We start from the raw sequence: 18656 nt of genomic DNA, 5'->3' as shown, positions 1-18656 counted from the left end.
GGAACTTTTTGGATTCCTGGCACTCCCAGCTGCCTGGGGATGGTAGGGACTGAGCAGACAGGTTGTCCCTAGTACAAGCTTGACTCCCAGCAGCTGGGACAGGCGGGAACCCTTGAACCTTCTCTTCTTGAAGACAGGGGAGACTAGAGATGGGGAATTCCTGGGAGGCATTTTCAGAGCTGAATATTGGTGTTTTTTGGAGGTTTTATGGACCCCAGATGTCCGGTGACTTCTAGAGATGAGCTTTGACAGAGGGACCTGCAAACTCAATGTCCTCATCCCTTGTATTTCCCCAACCCAGGATTTCCCATTCCCAAACCTTGGCTGGATGGAGAAGGAGGCTGTGAGGAAGAGGAAGATGTCCCAGGACACCGAGGCAGGTGAGGAGGAAGTCAGTGCCCCTTTCCCCCTCTCTCCTGCTCCATCTCCCAGCCCAGCCTGGCCCCCGGCTGCAGGACAACCCCGCTGCCGACGCCGTCCTGCCGGGGACGCACTGGGGGGATCTCCTTCCCCTTCCCTCTGGCACGGAGGCAAATCCCATCCTCTCCTTGTCCTTCCTCCCCCAGACCAGGAGCTGAGGATGGAGACCAGGGAGGACAAATCCCCACAGGAGAAGCTCATGGAAGAGGCTGATTTGAGCAGCTCCACAGCACAGGAATCCAATGGGGAGGAAAATCCCCAGAGATCCCGCAGGAGAAGGGGCTCCAAACGCTGCCTAGGGTGCTCTGAGGAGGAAAGACCCACCCTGTGCCGGGAAGGCGGCCGGAGATCCAGCCGGGGCTCTGAGATGGTGGTCCATGAGCAGCTTCAGGATGGGGAGAAGCGCTACAAGTGCTTGGAGTGTGGGAAGAGCTTCAGCCAGAGCAACAGCCTGATCTGTCACCAGATGATCCACACTGGGGAATGGGCCTATGAGTGTGAGGAATGTGGGAAGGGCTTCAGCTGGACCTCCCAACTCATCATCCACCAGCGCATCCACACTGGGGAGAGGCCCTACGAGTGTCCCCAGTGTGGGAAGAGGTTTCAGAGGAGCTCCACTCTCCTCAGGCACCAGCGGATTCACACGGATGAGAGGCCCTTCCGCTGCCCTGACTGTGGGGAGGGCTTCAAGCAGAACTACACCCTCATCACCCACCGGCGCATCCACACTGGGGAGAGGCCCTATGAGTGTGGGGAATGTGGGAAGAGCTTCAGCCGGAACTCCAGCCTGATCTGCCACCAGAGGATCCACACCGGGGAACAGCCCTATGAGTGTGAGAAATGTGGGATGACCTTCAGCCGGAGGTCCCATCTGACCATCCACCAGATGATCCACACTGGGGAGAGGCCCTATGAGTGTCCCGAGTGTGGGAAGATGTTTCAGACCAGCTCCCATCTCCTCGAGCACCAGCGGATTCACACGGATGAGAGGCCCTTCCGCTGCCCCGACTGCAGGAAGGGCTTCAAGCACAACTCCCACCTCATCACCCACCGGCGCATCCACACTGGGGAGAGGCCCTATGAGTGTGGGGAATGTGGGAAGAGCTTCAGCCACAGCTCCAGCCTCAACACCCACAAACGCCTCCACACTGGGGAGACACCCTACGAGTGTCCCCTGTGTGGGAAGAGCTTCACCTGGAGATCTAGCTTGACCCAACACCAACGGCAGCACCAGTAAGGGAAGCTCTGCAAATGCCCCAAAGTACAGGAAGAGCTTTGTGCACTGCTCCAGCTTCATCCCCCCTTGGAAAATTCAAGGTTGGCAGAGACCTGGTGATCCATGTCCCTTTGATCCATGCTGGGGAGACACCTGTACCTTTTCCTGCCTATGGCAATGACATGATGTGGGATCAAAGAACGTGAGGGTCTGGCCATGGCCCTTTTGTTATATTCAATCCCATCTCAGATCATTACCAGGGGCAGGTGTTGGGGGTTAGGTGTCTTTTTTTTTTTAATTCTGGATTGCCCGTGGAATTTTTACCCATTAGTTGTGGGGACAGCCTAACTGTGGGTACTTGGTGGGTGCTTGACAAAAGACAAAGAGTTTGGCCGGGCCCAGGGAGGGAAGGGGGGCAGGAAAAGAGGAGAGCGGGGACAGTTTGGGGGGCTTTCTTCAGCTCGGAGAAGGACACTTTGGGTGCAGAGCTGCTGCGGTGGGCACAAGAGAATTTCACCATCACCCACAAAGAGCTGCTGCTTTTTCTCCTTCTCCCCTCTTTGTTGGTGGCCTCACACCCCCTGTCCTGCCGGGACGTGTGGCAGTGCCAGGCACCGCCGCGGAGCTGCTGATCCACCTCAGCCACCGGCCCAGGATCTCAGCTCATCCCTGCTGTTCCAGCTGAGTGTTCCTCAGAGCCCTGCAGGAGCACCGGGACTGCCCGCCCGAGGGGGTTTGTGAAACAAAGCCTCTCCTCCATCCCTTCCCGTCTCAGCTGAGAAGGTTGTAACAGAGGCCCTGGTTCTGTTTTCTTGTTAATGCTGTAGTTATTGTTGTTTGTTTGCCTGGTTATAAATACTAATAAAGAACTGTTATTCCTATCCCCAGATCTCTTCCTGAAAGACCCTTGATTTCAGAATTATAATAATTCATAGGGAGGAGGTCTACATTTTCATTCCAGGGGAGGCCCCTGCCCTCCCTAGCAGACACCTGTCTTCCAAAACAAAGACAGATGGGGAGTTTCTCCATCCTCCTCATCCTTGTGGGGCCGGCAGTGCTCTTGGTTCCTCATGCTCTTTTTGTGGGGCCTTTTGTGTCTGTGCCCCTCCGACTTAGGGGGACAGGGGATATTTGCTGCCCCCTTTCTGCTTCTGGGAAGCCTGTGTGGGCTCTTTGTCCCTCTCTGATTTGGGGGGTGCCAGTGTTGTCACCATCCTGGCATCCCCCGGCTGCTCTTTGTCCTTTTCCAGGCCAGGGGTGTTCTCTGTCCCCTTGCAATTTGTGGGGCTGGCACAGGCACAATTCCCCTCCTCTTTGGGGGGGCTGGCAGTCTCCCCTTCCCCCTCTGACTTGGGGGCTGCTGTGGCCTCCATCCATCTCTTATTTTGAGTTGCCAGGTATTTATCTCCCTTCAGTTTGGGGGGCCCGGGGATCGCCTCCATCCTCCTCCAGTTTTGAGGGGCCTGGGAGTAGTCTCTGTCTCCCACCGATTTGGGGGGACTGGTGCAGGCTCCACCCCCCTCTGATTTTGAGGGACAACCTGGAGGAAAGGCACCAAAATCTTGACAAAGGCTGAAGAGAACGCTCTGATTACCCCTTTTGCCAAGAGGTTCCCTTAGCTGAAGTTGCTAACAAGGACCAGACTCGCCAGCCCGCAGTGGGTTTTGGGTTGTTTTATTTCCTGGGCCCTCAGTCCTGCGTGGGACACGGGAACTGGGTGCTGCAGAGGCTGTGCCAAGGCATCAGAAATGCCCGCCCAACACCCAAGGGTGGTAGAAGATCTGCTCCAGCACTGGCCGGTCCATGGGGTGCTTGGACAAACAGCAGCGGATCAGATGTTGGCACTCTGGGGAGAGAAGGCAGAAAGCGGCGCTCACTTGCAGAAGGCTCCTGCCCAGTTGCTCCTGGCGCCTGCAGAAGCCGGGCCACGCTGCGTGTGCTGGGAGCTGCCCTTGGCTGGAGAGCGGCACGGCAGGACAAGCGTCCCCTCCTTCAGCCAAGCGTGCCACACCCAGCCTGCCACGGGCCACCTGCTGCAGCCGGCCCTTGAGGGCACATGGACGTCCCACGCAGCTGCGGGAGGGCCAGGCTGGGCTGCGCGGTGCCACCTGCCAAAGCCTGCCTTCTTCAGGCCACGTACCAACCTGGAGAGACCTCCTGCGGGAAGAAGAGCTGCCCCAACACGGTGTCACGCTCATTCTCGAAGGGCAGGAACCCGCACACCATCTCCAACAGCAGCACGCCCAGGGACCAGATGGTCGCCCCATCGCCGTGGTAGCAGCGCAGGCCGATCCACTCGGGCGGGCAGTACGTGCGTGTTCCTAGGGGAGACGGTCGGCGCTGCTCAGGCGCAGGCTGCTGCCTTCCAGAGCCTGGTGCCAGCCTCCTGCCAGAGGCAGGGGCTGCAGCCGTGGCCACAACTTCCCCCCAAGGCATGCCTGCCTCCCCCTGACAATGGGCCAAAGCCAAGAAACCATTCTGCAAGGCTGAGAACGCCAGCGGAGCAGCCCAAGGCCTTGTGGGCCTGCCAAGCCGAGGACCCAGGGCCCGGCTTTTGCAGCCCCTTTCTGTCAGCAGGGCCGGCAGCCGGCTCCTGGGGCACAGCACCTGCCCCATGCCACAGGGCAGCCGGCAGCCGGCTGAATGCCTCACCCCGCGGCCCAGGAGGGAATGGGACCATGCAGTGCCTGGCACTGGGAGCAGGGCCCGCGCTCTGGGCTCACTGGCAAACTGTGCAAAGGCCCACTCCTGGAGGAAGGTGCCGCAACCGAAGTCAATCAGCTTCAGGTCCCCAGTGTCTGGGTTGACGAGGAGGTTCTCTGGCTTGATGTCCCTGTGCAGGACGCCACAAGCCGTGCAGTGCCATACGGCCTCTCTTAGGGATGGAGGCTGTCAGAGATAGCGGAGGCTCCTGGCACCATGGACGTTCTCTGACCTCCTGAGCTTCTTGCATGGATGGCGGGTCTTCTCTGCTGTGCCATCCTTGCAAGGCTTGAGGCTCTCCCAAGGATGGCCAATCTTGCTGGGAGCATCCTCCTGAAGGGATGGCGGCTTCTGGAGAAGCTGGGCGAGCCACAGCAGGGCAGGTGGCCTCACCTCATCAGCTTCTCCAGTTCTTTCCACAAGGCCTGCCACATCCCAAAGTAGAGCGGCACAGATGTCCCATTGCGTGCCCAGTGCCGGATCATCACTTCCTGCAGCTCTTAGCTCTTCTGCCACTGCCATGCAGGGACTGCAGCTGCTGGAGCTCTCCAGAGGGCTTGCGGGAGCACCTGGCTGCCGGCGAGGAGTGGCCCGAGGCCTGGAGAACCTGGGAGCCTCAGGGGCTGCCTGGTTCCTCCATGGGCCTCTGGGCCTAACCCTGGGGCGCTTCCTCGTCTGCCGCCTCCATGGTTTCCAGTGGCCACCGGCCCAGCAGACAGCCACAGCGGCCAGCAGCAGGACAAGGGCAGGCATCAGGACGCCACCGTCACCCATGGCTACGGCACGTCCCATGGCGACTGCACTGGCAGCTGCAGGGGCTGGCCCGGTTTATATAGGGCTGGCGTGGTGATGTCACAGTGCTGTGGCCAGGACAGCTGTGTGACATCACGGCCCTGCAGCACACCAGAGCTTAACCCCTTTGTGACATCACAGCCCTGCGTCACCCCAGCCCTCACCAGTTCCACGGGAGCGAGGAAGGGGCTCCCTGTGGGCACTCGAGCACCCTCTGGAGCAGAGGAGAAGGAAGATTCTTGTCTAAATAGGACACGGGGATGAGGAGGGGAACGGTGATGGTGTCACCTCCTTGCTGGCAGAGCATGGGACATGGATTGTCCAGTCGGGGATTGCAAAGTCAATGGACAGGACAAGCCCTGCTCAGCAACATGGAAACCATCGGTGTGCTGTCCACTACATTCCCATGCTGAATCCGAACTTGGATTCAAATCTAATTCTGTGCCTCTTTCTGGGAATTAAATGGATCCTATCCCATTGAAAACCAGTACCTTTAAAACTTTAGGTTTCTCTGACTTCAGGGAATTGAGGTGCAAATAAAATGAAATAGTATGATGGAGTTTGTGTCCACCTAAAATTAACACTTTAATGAGAAATAAAATAAGGACAACGCCCATAAACCGTGCGCAGTATAGGGACAAACTGCAAAGACCAGGACTACGGGCAGACACAGAAATATACAGGGTAGGTCTGAGGGCAGAGCCTGAGGGCATGGGTCCAACCACAAACTGGGGTTAGAAATATGCAAAATACTGCAACAAATAACAACCAATCAGGGGAGAGAACCAGGAACATTCTAGAAACATAATCTTATAAGGGGTGAGTCGATTAACATATTAACTGCCATAAGCCCTTTCTCTTTGCCACAACTTAAACAAATGCTTCCCAAGGCTTGAACTTAATCCCTCTTTTTTTTCTGGGTGAAATTCGGCTGGCTTGGATCCCCAGCGAGGCACATTCCCATATCACATTAGTCAGTTCTTCACCCAACACTCCCTGTCCCCGTTCATTTCACACCAGCACTTCTGCTCCAGAAGGATTCTCTGAGGGACACAATTAAAAGTCTCTCATGGAATGGGAGGATCCAGATTTAACAAGTGGGAAAGAGTTTAACCCCACTATCTGTTTAACTGGTCCCGAGGGTGGAGACTTGAAGGAAACTCATGACTGGATTCAGGTCATGGATCTGCAGATGCCAAGGAGATATTAAATTATCCTCCTTGGAATTAAAGCTGGGAATTTTTCTTTCTCTGGAGCAGTAAATTAGGATGTTGATGGGCCCCCCTTCTCTGCTCATCCTGACCCTCCTGCCCCAGCCTCGCTCGGTTCCATTCACATTCCTCCTGTCAGGGAGACTCTCCACACAGATCATGGCTCGGATTCCTTGGATCCTCAGCAGTGTTTTCCTTGGATTTTAGCCAGGGCTGTCCCTGGTTTTGGGGCAGGCTGGAGTGTGTGGTGCTTTCTGCAGCCACCGTTAGGGGTGTGTGTCTCCCTTTTCCCCAGCAATTTCCCTCTGTCTTCCCATTACCAACATTTCTCCTCTCCACCTCTTCCAGCTCCATGCCATGTTGACAGGAGCTCAGAAAGAGCAGGAAAACAGAAACAAGCTCCACAGTGAATTCCTGGAAGAAAAATCCATGGATGGTCAGGTGACTGCTGAGGCTCCTTCCTGAAAATCTGGGCTGTTGGGAGCATGGCACAGGGTGTCCCAGGACTTAGAGCTGGACACTGAACCCTCCTGGATCTCCTTGGCACCCGTCTCAGGCAGGGATGGTCCTGGATATCCTCCTGGATCTGCCCCAGGACGGTCCCTGCTCCCTGGGGCGGGATGGGATGGGTAGAGGACAAGGAATGAAGGTCAGGAGAAGAATACAGAGATGCTTCTGGCCACTGCAGCAAGAAATTTGGTGCAGTGAAAGCTCAGCTGGAGATGAAGGTGGCCAAAAATGTGAGGCACAATAAAAATTGACTTGTTAAATACATGAAAGAAAAAAAAAATATATAGAAATTACATCGTCCCCTTCCAGGATGTAGATGGTCACTTGACAAACACGGACAGAGACACAGTGCAGGTTTTCTAATGCATTTATTGCCTCTGTCTTCAACACTCACGCCTCCCTTCCCAGAGGAAAACACGCACTGTACCAAGGGACACTGCAAAGTCCTTGAAGAGGGCAAGCCCTGCTCAGCAGAAACCAAACCACCCCTGACTGAACCACAGCATTCCCATCTTGAATCCAAACCCAGCACGTGCCAGCTATTGGGAAGAGAGGAACCCCATGGCAGTGGAAACCAGAGCAGTGGGACAAGCATGAGCGCTCTTTGGAATATCCGGATTTATTTAGAACAGAGGTTCTGCGGAAGTTTGTGAGCTGCTATGAAAAAACTCTTGCAGTCCTCACCAGCCATTTCAGGAGAGCTCCCCAGAGACAGAGGAACTTCCCCTCCCTTTGTCTCTGGGAGATCTTCTCTGGCACAGGGTAGAGGTTGTTTGAAGTTGGTGCCGTAACCAGGACCTGTTCCTATGGTCTGTTTCCATGGCAACCATCACAGCCCCTGTTGCTATGGTCAGTCCCTCACAGCTCCATGGAGACCCCATGCCAGGGGTGGTTACCATGGACACCAGCTCAGGCCTGGAGCCAGAGCCCGTTGCTATGACAACCATTTGCAGTCCCATCCCCAGGCTCATGGGATCCCAGAGCCACAGAATTGGCTGAGTTGGGAGGGAGCCATGGGGATCCTCCAGTCCAACTGCTGGCCCTGCACAGGACACCCCAACAATCCCAGCCTGGGCCTGGCAGTGCTGGCCAAACGCTGCTGGAGCTCAGCCAGCCCTGGAGCTGGGAGCCTTCCCTGGGGAGCCTGTTCAGTGCCCCAGCAGCCTCGCGGGAAAAACCTTTTCCTCACATCCAGCCTAAACCTGCCCGCCTCAGCTCCAGCCGCTCCCTCCACTCCTGTCCCTGGGCACCAGAGGGAAGAGGTTCCCGCAGCCCCCAGCCAGGGACCCTCTCCCAAGGCTGCTGCCATGGCAACCAGGCCTGGCACCAGCTGGGATGCTCGGTTTCCACAGGCTGGGCTTCAGGAATGGCATTCCCCAATTTCCTGCTCCTGCTGAAACCGCGCTGCTGCTCGCTTCCCTCCCACCTCCCATGGAAAGCACAAAAGACAAAGATCCCAGGCTGGGATAAGAACTTCTTATTGAGAACAGCAACGGGATAAAAAAAAAACAGGAATAGAAACAATTTGGATAACAGAAAGGATAAGGAAATCTATTCACAGGGAAAACTAAAATGCCACTGACTGGCTCTTCCTGGCTACGTATTTCCTCCTGCCTGGAAAGGACACCCTTCTTTTCTGGTGAGAGAGAGGGAGTCCTTTTCATGCCCCTGGCAATGACCTGAGATAGGATTGAATATAATGAGAGGGACGTGGTGAAACTCTCATGTTCATTGATCTCACATCATTGCCATCGGCAGGAAAAGATAGAGGTGTCTTCCCAGCATGGATCACAGGGAACATGGATCACCAGGTCTCTTCCCAAAGTTGGTCCTCCAAGGGTGGATGAAGCTGGAGCAGTGCACAAAGCTCTTCCCGCACTTGGAGCACTTGCAGAACTTCCCTTACCGGTGCCTCCGTTGGTGTCTTGTCAAGCTAGATCTGTGGCAGAAGCTTTTCCCACACTGAGGACACTCATAGGGCCTCTCCCCAGTGTGGATGCGCCGGTGGGTGGTGAGGGTGGAGTTTCGCTTGAAGCCCTCCCCACAGTCAGGGCAGCGGAAGGGCCTCTCATCCGTGTGAATCCGCTGGTGCAGGAGAAGACTGGAGTTGGTCTGAAACCTCTTCCCACACTCAGAACACTCATAGGGCCTCTCCCCAGTGTGGATGCGCTGGTGAATGATGAGTTTGGAGTTGAAGCTGAAGCCCTTCCCACATTTCTCACACTCATAGGCCCATTCCCCAGTGTGGATCATCTGGTGGCGGATCAGGTTTCTTCTGTGGCTGAAGCTCTTCCTACACTCCAAGCACTTGTAGGGCTTCTCCCCATCCTGAAGCTGCTCATGGACCACCAGCTCAGAGCCCTGGCTGGATCTCTGGCCGCCTTCCTGGCACAGGGTGGGTCTTTCCTCCTCAGAGCACCCTGGGATGGGTTTGGAGCCCCTCCTCCTGTGGGATCTCTGGGGATTTTCCTCCCCGTTGGATTCCTGCACTGTGGAGCTGCTCAAAACAACCTCTTCCACGAGGTTCTGCTGTGGGGATTTGTCCTCCCTGGTCTCCATCCTCAGTTCCTTGTCTGGGGGAGGAAGGACAAGGAGAGGATGGGATTTGCCTCCGTGCCAGAGGGAAGGGGAAGGAGATCCCCCCAGTGCGTCCCCGGCAGGACGGCGTCGGCAGCGGGGTTGTCCTGCAGCCGGGGGCCAGGCTGGGCTGGGAGATGGAGCAGGAGAGAGGGGGAAAGGGGCACTGACTTTCTCCTCACCTGCCTGGGTGTCCTGGGGCATCTTCCTCTTCCTCACAGCCTCCTTCTCCATCCAGCAAAAGTTTAGGATTAGGAAATCCTGGTTTGGGAGAAAACAAGGAATGAGCACAATGAGTTTGATGGTCCCTCTTACCAAGTCCATCTCTAGAAGTCACCTGGTCATCTTTGGTGTCTTGGTTTGAAAGTAGTTTGCTAAGGAAGGCAGAAATCTCCACTGAAATTGATAAAAATGTAAACATCCCATCCCCTCCGAATTATTATAATCTTGAAATCAAAGTGCTCTCAGGTAACGATATGGGAAAAGGAATATGAGTTCTTTACTAAAGAAGGAAAATAAAAATGCAGCAATACAAAAAAAACCCCAAACCAACAACAAAAAAACAACAGGCCAACAGAGTCAGAATACAACCTTACACCCCCCGTTGGTCAGGGTGCTGGTAGCAGTCTGATTAAATGGTGGCTGCAGTCCTCCTAAAGAGACAGATGTGGTTCTGTTGAAGCAATGATCCCATAGAATGGTGTAGCTTACCTCTGAAATTCTGGTGCTGAAGATGGGTCTGGTCTCTCCTCTGGGAATCCAGTGGAGAAAGACTGCCTGTGGTGCTACGATGCTCTGATTATATTCATGCAGGAATACTTGGCTCCTCCCCCTGGGTGCAGCATCTCACAATGGGATGATGTCATTTTATCATTCCTGCAGTGAGACTCAATGGCCCATTAACAGAAGATATCCCCCTGGAGGAAGGATGGGTGGTGGTAGAGATAAAGATTACTGCCCCACCTGGTTTTAACGGCTGGCCCATTAACAGAAGATATCCCCCATTTATGAGGGATGGGTGATAAAAGAGATAAAGAAAACTGCTCCTCTAGTTTTTAACATGGTGATAGAATACATACTTTTGGTTACATCTTGCATTGCAACCCAAGACATGGGGTCCATAAAAATTGTACACCACCAAAATTTGGCCCTGAAAATGCTTTCCAGAAGTTCCCCATTTCTGTTCTCTCCCTTTTGGTGTTCAGGGTTTCACCCCTGTCCCAGCTGCTGGGGGTCACGCTTGTACTGTGGGTCCCCTGTCTTCTCGGTCCCTGACCTCTTCAGGCTGCTGGGAGTGCCAGAAATTTGAAAAGTTCTTCCCATTTCGATCTCCCCACTTAGGGATGCTGGATGTTTTTGGGGTCCCAGGGTCCCTGCTCCCCTTATTCCCTTCTTGGGGGTGCAGGGGGACCAAGGAGTCCCCCCTGCCCCTCTCTATTTAATTGAGGGTCCCACAAATCATGGTGCTCCCCCTCTCTGGGCTCCCCACTTTGGGGTCCTCAGGGACACAGGGCTCTGCTCCTCCAGGCTGCCGCTGCCAGCAGCTGCCACTGGGAACCCCAAATGTCCCCCCAAGGGGCATTTTCTTTTCAGCTTTGGTTTTCTTCATTCTCTAATCATCGCCCCCAAAAACCCAACCCAGGGACCCCCCCAGGATATCTGGGCTGGGCTCCCCCTCCCTCGTCACCTGTGGGATGGGGGGGTGATGATCCCACAGGTGGGAGGGGGCTGTGAATTCAGGGAGTGAATCCCAGCTTTACTGGGATATGCTGGACCTGAGATCATACTGGGATAACAAGCACCTAACTGGGATTGCTAGGAGTGTCTGGGAATGGCTATGGACATGCTGAGGGCAGCTGGGATATACTGGGAGTGTCTGTGATCATACTGGGGATGACTGAAAACACACTGGGAACAATGGGAACCATGCTGGGGACAACTGGGAACAACTGGGAGTGACAGGGTCTACACTGGGGGCAACTCCAGCTGGGCATAACTGGGACCATGCAGGGAGCAGCTGGGATCATCTGGGGAGCAACTGGAACTATACTGGGGCCAACTGGGTGCAACTGGAATCACGCTGGGAGGAACAGGGAGCAGCTGGAACCATCCTGAGGGTAACTGGCATCCTACTGGGACCACAGTGGGAGCAGTTGGGCCATGCTGGGCAAGACTGGGACCATACTGGCAGCAACTGGAACTGCACTCAGGGTGACTGAGAGTGGCTGGGAGCAACTGGAATCAGCCTGGAAGCACCTGAGGAGTGACTAGGAGCAACTGGGATAGACTGGGAGAAACTGAAACCACAGTGCAGGTAAATGGGAACAACTGGAACCATGCTGGATCATCCTGGAAGCAGCTGTGCCCATGCTGGGTCATACTGGGATCCTACTGGAACTAGCTGGGATCATACTGGGAGTGACTGAAAAGGTGCGGGCTGGGACTGGAACCATACTGGAGGTGACTGGGAACAACTGGGCCCATCCTGGGAGTGACAGGGAGTCACTCTGGCCATGACTGGAATCATACTGGGAGGATCTGGGAGTGACTGGAACCATACTGGGGGTGGCTGGGTGCACCAGCTCATACTGGGGGTGACTGAGATTGTAGTGGGAGTGACGGGGATCATTCTGGAAGTGTTTTTCTGTAGATCTTCTGTCTTTCTGGTCTCTTTATTCTCCTTCCTATCCTACGTACCTGGAATATTTTTGGATATCTTAATGTTACCCAAAATCTTAAGGGTTAACACTTTTTAGGTTAAATGAGCTAAGTTTGCAAAGTTAAGGCTATGGTAAGAGTTCTTTGTGCAGTTGGATGTTGTATTAAACCCTTTGCCATAGTTCCTTGATTGTCTGTATTTCGTCAGTTAAATTTTGTGTCATTTTGACCTCTTAGCTCAGTTGGTCAGAGCATGGTGCCAGTATCACCGAGGTTGTGGGTTTGATCCTTGTGGGGCCATTCACTTAAGAGTTGGACTTGATGGTCCTTGTGGGTCCCTTCCTACCAAGAATATTCTTTGCATCTGTCCATGCTGAGAAGATCTGGTTGTTGTTTCTCCTGTGCGCCAAATTCAAGCAGAGGAACCTTTGGTTACCACCAGCATTGAAGTGTTCTGGGGTGTTACAGCCCTGCAGGCTCACAGTGGCCTCTTGTTTCCATAAGGCCCCAGAGTGTCCCACTGGTCCCTTGGTTCCATGGGCCCAAGAGCACCACAATGATCCCCTTGGTTCCACAACTTCCCATGGTGTCACACTGGCCCCTTGGTTCCATAAGGATCTGGAGTGTCACACAGGTTTATGGCATTTGTCCTTGCTGCCCCTCACATCCCACTGCCCCACAAAGAGCCCCGAGCCACCCGTGAGGGACAGGCCCTGCTGGTCCAGGCCTAGGCTCAGGGCTTGGCCTTTCTGCTTCCTCCAACCCAGCCAGGGCTGGCTCAGCATTGCAGTTCCCTGCTCAGAGCCTTTGGCTCCCAGCAATCCTGGCCTCCAGGATCTGATCTCACCAGTCCCTGGGAAGCCTTTGGCAGTCCCTGCCCTCAGTGGGGCCAATTGATGCTCCAAGGGACTTAAGTTTTGCTTCTGACTCCTTGAGCAGCTTCTTCAGCCTGAAGGAGGGACAAAGGAGGATCAGGGAAAGGAGTAGGAAGCACGAGGTCAAGCACTCCCTGAATTCACAGCCCCCCCACCTATGGGATCATCACCCCCCATCCCACAGGTGACCGGGGAGGGGGAACTTGGCCCAGATATCGTGGGGGGTCCTTCTTGGGTTGTGCTTTTTGAGGGGGGATGTTTGGAGAATGAAGAACTTCAAAGCTGAATGGAAAATGCCACTTGGGGGGATACTGGGGTGTCTCAGCATCCCTACGTGAGGAGATGGAAACAGGGGGAACTTTTCATATTCCTGGCACTCCCAGCAGCCTGAAGAGGTCAGGGACTGAGTAGACTGGGGACCCCCAGTACAAGCGGGACCCCCAGCAGCTGGGACAGGGAGGAAACCCTGAACAGCAAAGGGGAGAGACCAGAGATGGGGAACACCTGGGAGGCATTTTCAGGGCTGAATCTTGGTGTTTGGGAGGTTTTTATGGACCCCATGTCCTGGGTTGCAATGCAAGATGTAACCAAAAGTATGTATTCTATCACCATCTGTTAAAACCTGGTAAAGCCGTTTTCTTTATCTCTTTCATGAGCCATCCCTCATAACAGGTGGATATCTTCTGTTAATGGGCCAGCTATTAAAACCAGGTGGGGCAGTGTTCTTTATCTCTTCCACCACCCATCCTTCCTCCAGGAAGATATCTTCACTTAATGGGCCATTGAGTCTCAGTGCAGGACTGATAAAATGGCATCATCCCATTGTGAGATGCTGCACCCAAGGGGAGGAGCCAAGCATTCCTGCATGGATATAATCTGAGAATCTAAACTCCACAGGCAGTCTTTGTCCACTGGATTCCCAGAGGAGAGACCAGACCCATCTACAGCACGGGAACTTCAGAGGTAAGCTACAATCTCCTATGGGATCATTGCTTCAACAGAACCACATCAGTCACTCCAGGAGGACTGCAACCACCATTTAATCAGACTGCTTCCAACACTCTGACCAACGGGCTGTAAGGTTCTGACTTTGTTGGTGGGTTGTTTTGTTGTTGTTGTTGTTGGTTTTTTTCTTTTATACTGCTGCATTTTCATTTTCCTTCTTTAGTAAAGAACTTACATTCCTTTTCCCATAACGTTACCTGAGAGCACTTTGGTTTCAAGATTATAATATTCGGAGGGGATGGGATACTTATATTTTTATCCATTTCAGTGGTGATTTCTGCCTTCCTTAGCAAACACCTTTCAAACCAAGACACCTCAAATGCCCAGGTGACTTCTAGAGATGGGCTTGGTAAGAGGAACCATCAAACTCATTGTGCTCATTCCTTGTATTTTTTCTCAAACCAGGATTTCCCAATCCCAAACCTTGGCGAGATGGAGAAGCAGGCTGTGAAGAAGATGAAGATCTCCAATGACACCCAGGCAGGTGAGGAGAAATTCAGTGCCCCTTTCCCCCCTCTCTCCTGCTCCATCTCCCAGCCCAGCATGGCCCCCAGCTGCAGGACAACCCCGCTGCCGACGCCGTCCTGCCGGGGACGCACTGGGGGGATCTCCTTCCCCTTCCCTCTGGCACGGAGGCAAATCCCATCCTCTCCTTGTCCTTCCTCCCCCAGACAAGGAGCTGAGGATGGAGACCAGGGAGAACAAATCCCCACGGCAGAAACTCGTGGAAGAGGCAATTTTGAGCAGCTCCACAGTGCAGGAATCCAATGGGGAGGAAAATCCCAGGAGATCCCGCAGGAGGAGGGGCTCCAAACCCATCCCAGGGTGCTCTGAGGAGGAAAGACCCACCCTGTGCCGGGAAGGCGGCCGGAGATCCAGCCAGGGCTCTGAGATGGTGGTCCATGAACGGCTTCAGGATGGGGAGAAGCCCTACAAGTGCTTGGAGTGTGGGAAGAGCTTCAGACAGAGGAAAACCCTGATCTGCCACCAGATGATCCACACTGGGGAATGGGCCTATGAGTGTGGGGAATGTGGGAAGGGCTTCAGCAGGAGCTCCCACCTCATCATCCACCAGCGCATCCACACTGGGGAGAGGCCCTATGAGTGTTCTGAGTGTGGGATGAGGTTTCAGAGGAGCTCCGATGTTGTCCTGCACCAGCGGATTCACACGGATGAGAGGCCCTTCCGCTGCCCTAACTGTGGGGAGGGCTTCAAGCAAAACTCCCACCTCATCAGGCACCAGCGCATCCACACTGGGGAGAGGCCCTATGAGTGTCCCCAGTGTGGGAAGAGCTTCTCAGACAGGTCTAACTTTGGCAGACACCAACGGAGGCACCGGTAAGGGAAGCCCTGCAAGTGCCTCAAAATACAGGAAGAGCTTTGTGCACTGCTCCATCTTCATTCGCCCATGGAGAATCCACATTGGGAAGAGACCTGGTGATCCATGTTCCCTGGGATCCATGCTGGGAAGACACCTGTACCTTTTCCTGCCCATGGCAATGTCATGATGTGGGATCAAAGAATGTGAGACTGTGATCATGGTCCATTATATTCAATCCCATCTCAGGTCATTGCCAGGGGCAGGAAAAGGACTCCCTCTCTCTCACCAGAGAAGGGTGTCCTTTCTTGGCAGGAGGAAATACGTGTCCAGGAAGAGTCAGTTGGTGGTATTTTAGTTTTCCCTGTGAATGGTTTGTCTTATCCTTTCTGCTACCAAAATTGTTTCTGTTCCTGTTTTTGCCTTATCTCGTTGCTGTTCTCAATAAATTGTTCTTATCCCAGCCTGGGATCTTTGCCTTTTGTGCTTTCCATGGGAGGTGGGAGGGAAGCGAGCAGCAGCGCGGTTTCAGCAGGAGCAGGAATTTGGGGAATGCCATTCCTGAAGCCCAGCCTGTGGAAACCGAGCATCCCAGCTGGTGCCAGGCCTGGTTGCCATGGCAGCAGCCTTGGGAGCGGGTCCCTGGCTGGGGGCTGCGGGAACCTCTTCCCTCTGGTGCCCAGGGACAGGAGAGGAGGGAGCAGCTGGAGCTGAGGCGGGCAGGTTTAGGCTGGATGTGAGGAAAAGGTTTTTCCTGCGAGGCTGCTGGGGCACTGAACAGGCTCCCCAGGGAAGGCTCCCAGCTCCAGGGCTGGCTGAGCTCCAGCAGCGTTTGGCCAGCGCTGCCAGGCCCAGGCTGGGATTGTTGGGGTGTCCTGTGCAGGGCCAGCAGTTGGACTGGAGGATCCCCATGGCTACCTCCCAACTCAGCCAATTCTGTGGCTCTGGGATCCCATGAGCCTGGGGATGGGACTGCAAATGGTTGCCATGGCAACGGGCTCTGGCTCCAGGCCTGAGCTGGTGTCCATGGCAACCACCCCTGGCATGGGGTCTCCATGGAGCTGCTAAGGGACTGACCATAGCAACAGGGGCTGTGATGGTTGTCATGTAAATAGCATAGCAACAGGGGACTGGTTATGGTTACCATGGAATCAGACCATAACAATGGGGCAGATGTTGCCATGGGAACAGACCACAGCAGGGAGACAGCTCTGGCCAGGAGCAGCTCCTGAGCACAGCCCAGCAGGGCTGGGGCCCTGCCAGGGCAGCTCAGGGACACAGAGAGCAGGCCCAGACAGAGCTGCCAGGGGCTCAGCACTGGCAGGGGCTGTGGGATGTGCCAGAGGGGGCTGTGTCCCAGCAGCACCTCTGTGGCTGTGTCCTGGAGCCCCAGAGCAGCTGTGATGTCAGAAAGGGGCTGTGTGAGAGCTCTGAGTGGGTTGTGTGAGGTCACAGATGGGGTTGTGACATCCCAGAGTTTGTTGTGTGAGGTCACTGAGCAGCTACAGCATCATAGAGGGGACTGTGTGACATCATAGAGATGGCTGTGACATCATAGCATGGCTGTATGTCATCATAGACCTGGTTTTGAGGTCAAAGTATGTGCTGTGACATTACAGGGAATCTGTATGACATCACAGAGATGGTTGTATTACATCACTGATGGGGTTATGACATCACAGCGCTGGCTGTGACATCATAAAGGATGGTGTGAGACCATTGAGCAGACTGACATCATAGAGGGTGACATCACAGACCAGGATATGACATCACAGAACAGACTGTGACATCACAGGTTGAATTTTTGACATCACAGTCTTCTGTGACATCACAGTATATGGATGCTACCTTTGGAACAAGCTGCAGGGAGCTGCAGAAATTACAGGCCGCATGGCTCCTCGGGCTGCCTGAGAAAATAGCCTGGGAAAAATATGAGAAGGAATTAAAACAATTCTCAGGGACGCTAAACAGCCTTGCAGGTGTTGTTTTGCAGTCTTGTTTTCCCTTGCAGGAGGAGGTCAGGGGGGTAGAGTGCCCCTGACCAATGATGGTGATGTAGCACTTTGCTAACCAATAAGAGTTTCCTTTCTGTACCTTCCACGTACCAGTCTATAAGAAAAGCCTGAAGCAATAAACCAGAGAATTCTCGTGTTGAAACTCCCTTGAGAGTTTATGTTGTTCTTTCTAGCTGTTCCCAATCGGAACGACAACAGTACAGCTGTATGACAACACATGACAACATCCCAGAGTTGGCTCACTTAACAGAGCACAAACTTAACAGGACTTCAGTTATACCTTAACCTTAACTGAAACCTCAAATGTCACAATTTAGCAAAACAACAGCATTTACTGTATTTAACCCATCTTACAACCTATGACTAAGCAAATTAGCAGAGGAATAATACTAAACAGTATTTAAATTAGCTTATAATTTATATTAAACATAACAATGGAGCAAAAGAAGAACACTAGGCAGCATTGAACTTTGCTTATACCATGTGACTGAACCTTCCTCACAGGCCTGCCTGACTCAGATCTCCAAGGCACTCCAACCCCTTCCAGAGCAGCATTTCTGCCCCATTTGCCAGGGCACAGCACTGGTGTGTGCACACAGACACAAAGAGGCAGTGCAAGGCAGCTGTGAGAAATTCCCCTGCAGGGCAGGGAAATGCTCCCTGCCGATGCTTTGGCATCTCCCCAGCGGGCCAAGGGCTGAGCCTGGAGGAGTGGGGGGATCGGCCCAGGCTCCGTCCTTGTTCGGGGGTGCCCCGAGTGCAGCAAACGGGAGAGTTCCCGGCTCACAGAGGCCCCACTCCGAGGGAGGTGGCTGGCCCAGGAGAGCTGCAAGGGGCTCCTTTTGGAGCGCTGTTTGTAGGGCCCCAAGAGAGGGGCTTCAGGCACAGCAATGTTTCATCCTGGCCACACCTGGCATCAACAGCTTTCTTTGGAAGGCTGAGAACAGGGATGTTGTGCCACGCAGGGAACAGGAACAGTTCCCAGGGCTGCTCCTGAAGCAAGCAGGAGCTGCTTGGGCAGCAGCAGTGCCTGGGAGCAGACAGTGTTTCTGATGAGCTGCAGAGGAGCTGAGCCCAGGGGCTGTTGACCAAGGCCCAGGCCCAAGGAGCATTTCTCAGCTGGCAGGGCAGCCTGAGAAGGGGAGGGGGGAATGCACCAGCACAGGGCCCCATGGAGCCAAGGGACCATTGTGACACTGTGGGGCACCATGAAATAAACAAAGCATTGTGACTCTGTGAGGCCTCATGGAACCAGTGAGACCATTGTGGTCCCCACAGAACCAAGAGGACCATTGGGATACTGTGGGGCCTCGTGAAACTAAGAGGCCTTTGTGACACTGCAGGGCTGCATGGAAC

At 54.2% G+C, this 18656-nt stretch overlaps 2 protein-coding genes across 2 annotated transcripts in view; one reads left to right on the top strand and one right to left on the bottom strand.

The window, feature by feature from the left end:
- LOC147647145 (uncharacterized) overlaps positions 1-18656 on the bottom strand; it is a 446158-nt gene that overhangs the window by 55502 nt on the left and 372000 nt on the right. The gene's annotated exons all lie outside the window — the stretch shown is intronic.
- Positions 303-2525, top strand: LOC147647157 (uncharacterized). Its single transcript, XM_086872509.1, has 2 exons — positions 303-380; positions 567-2525. The coding sequence occupies exons 1-2, from the start codon at positions 329-331 to the stop codon at positions 1655-1657; spliced, it is 1143 nt and encodes a 380-aa protein (XP_086728635.1). The 5' UTR covers positions 303-328; the 3' UTR covers positions 1658-2525.

The sequence above is a fragment of the Cyanistes caeruleus genome, unplaced genomic scaffold, assembly GCF_971803275.1.
Source record: "Cyanistes caeruleus unplaced genomic scaffold, bCyaCae1.hap1.1 HAP1_SCAFFOLD_65, whole genome shotgun sequence".
Classification (NCBI taxonomy): Eukaryota; Metazoa; Chordata; class Aves; order Passeriformes; family Paridae; genus Cyanistes; species Cyanistes caeruleus.
The sequence above is the reverse complement of the archived record's forward strand: the minus strand, read 5'-3'. Positions and strand labels throughout refer to the sequence as shown.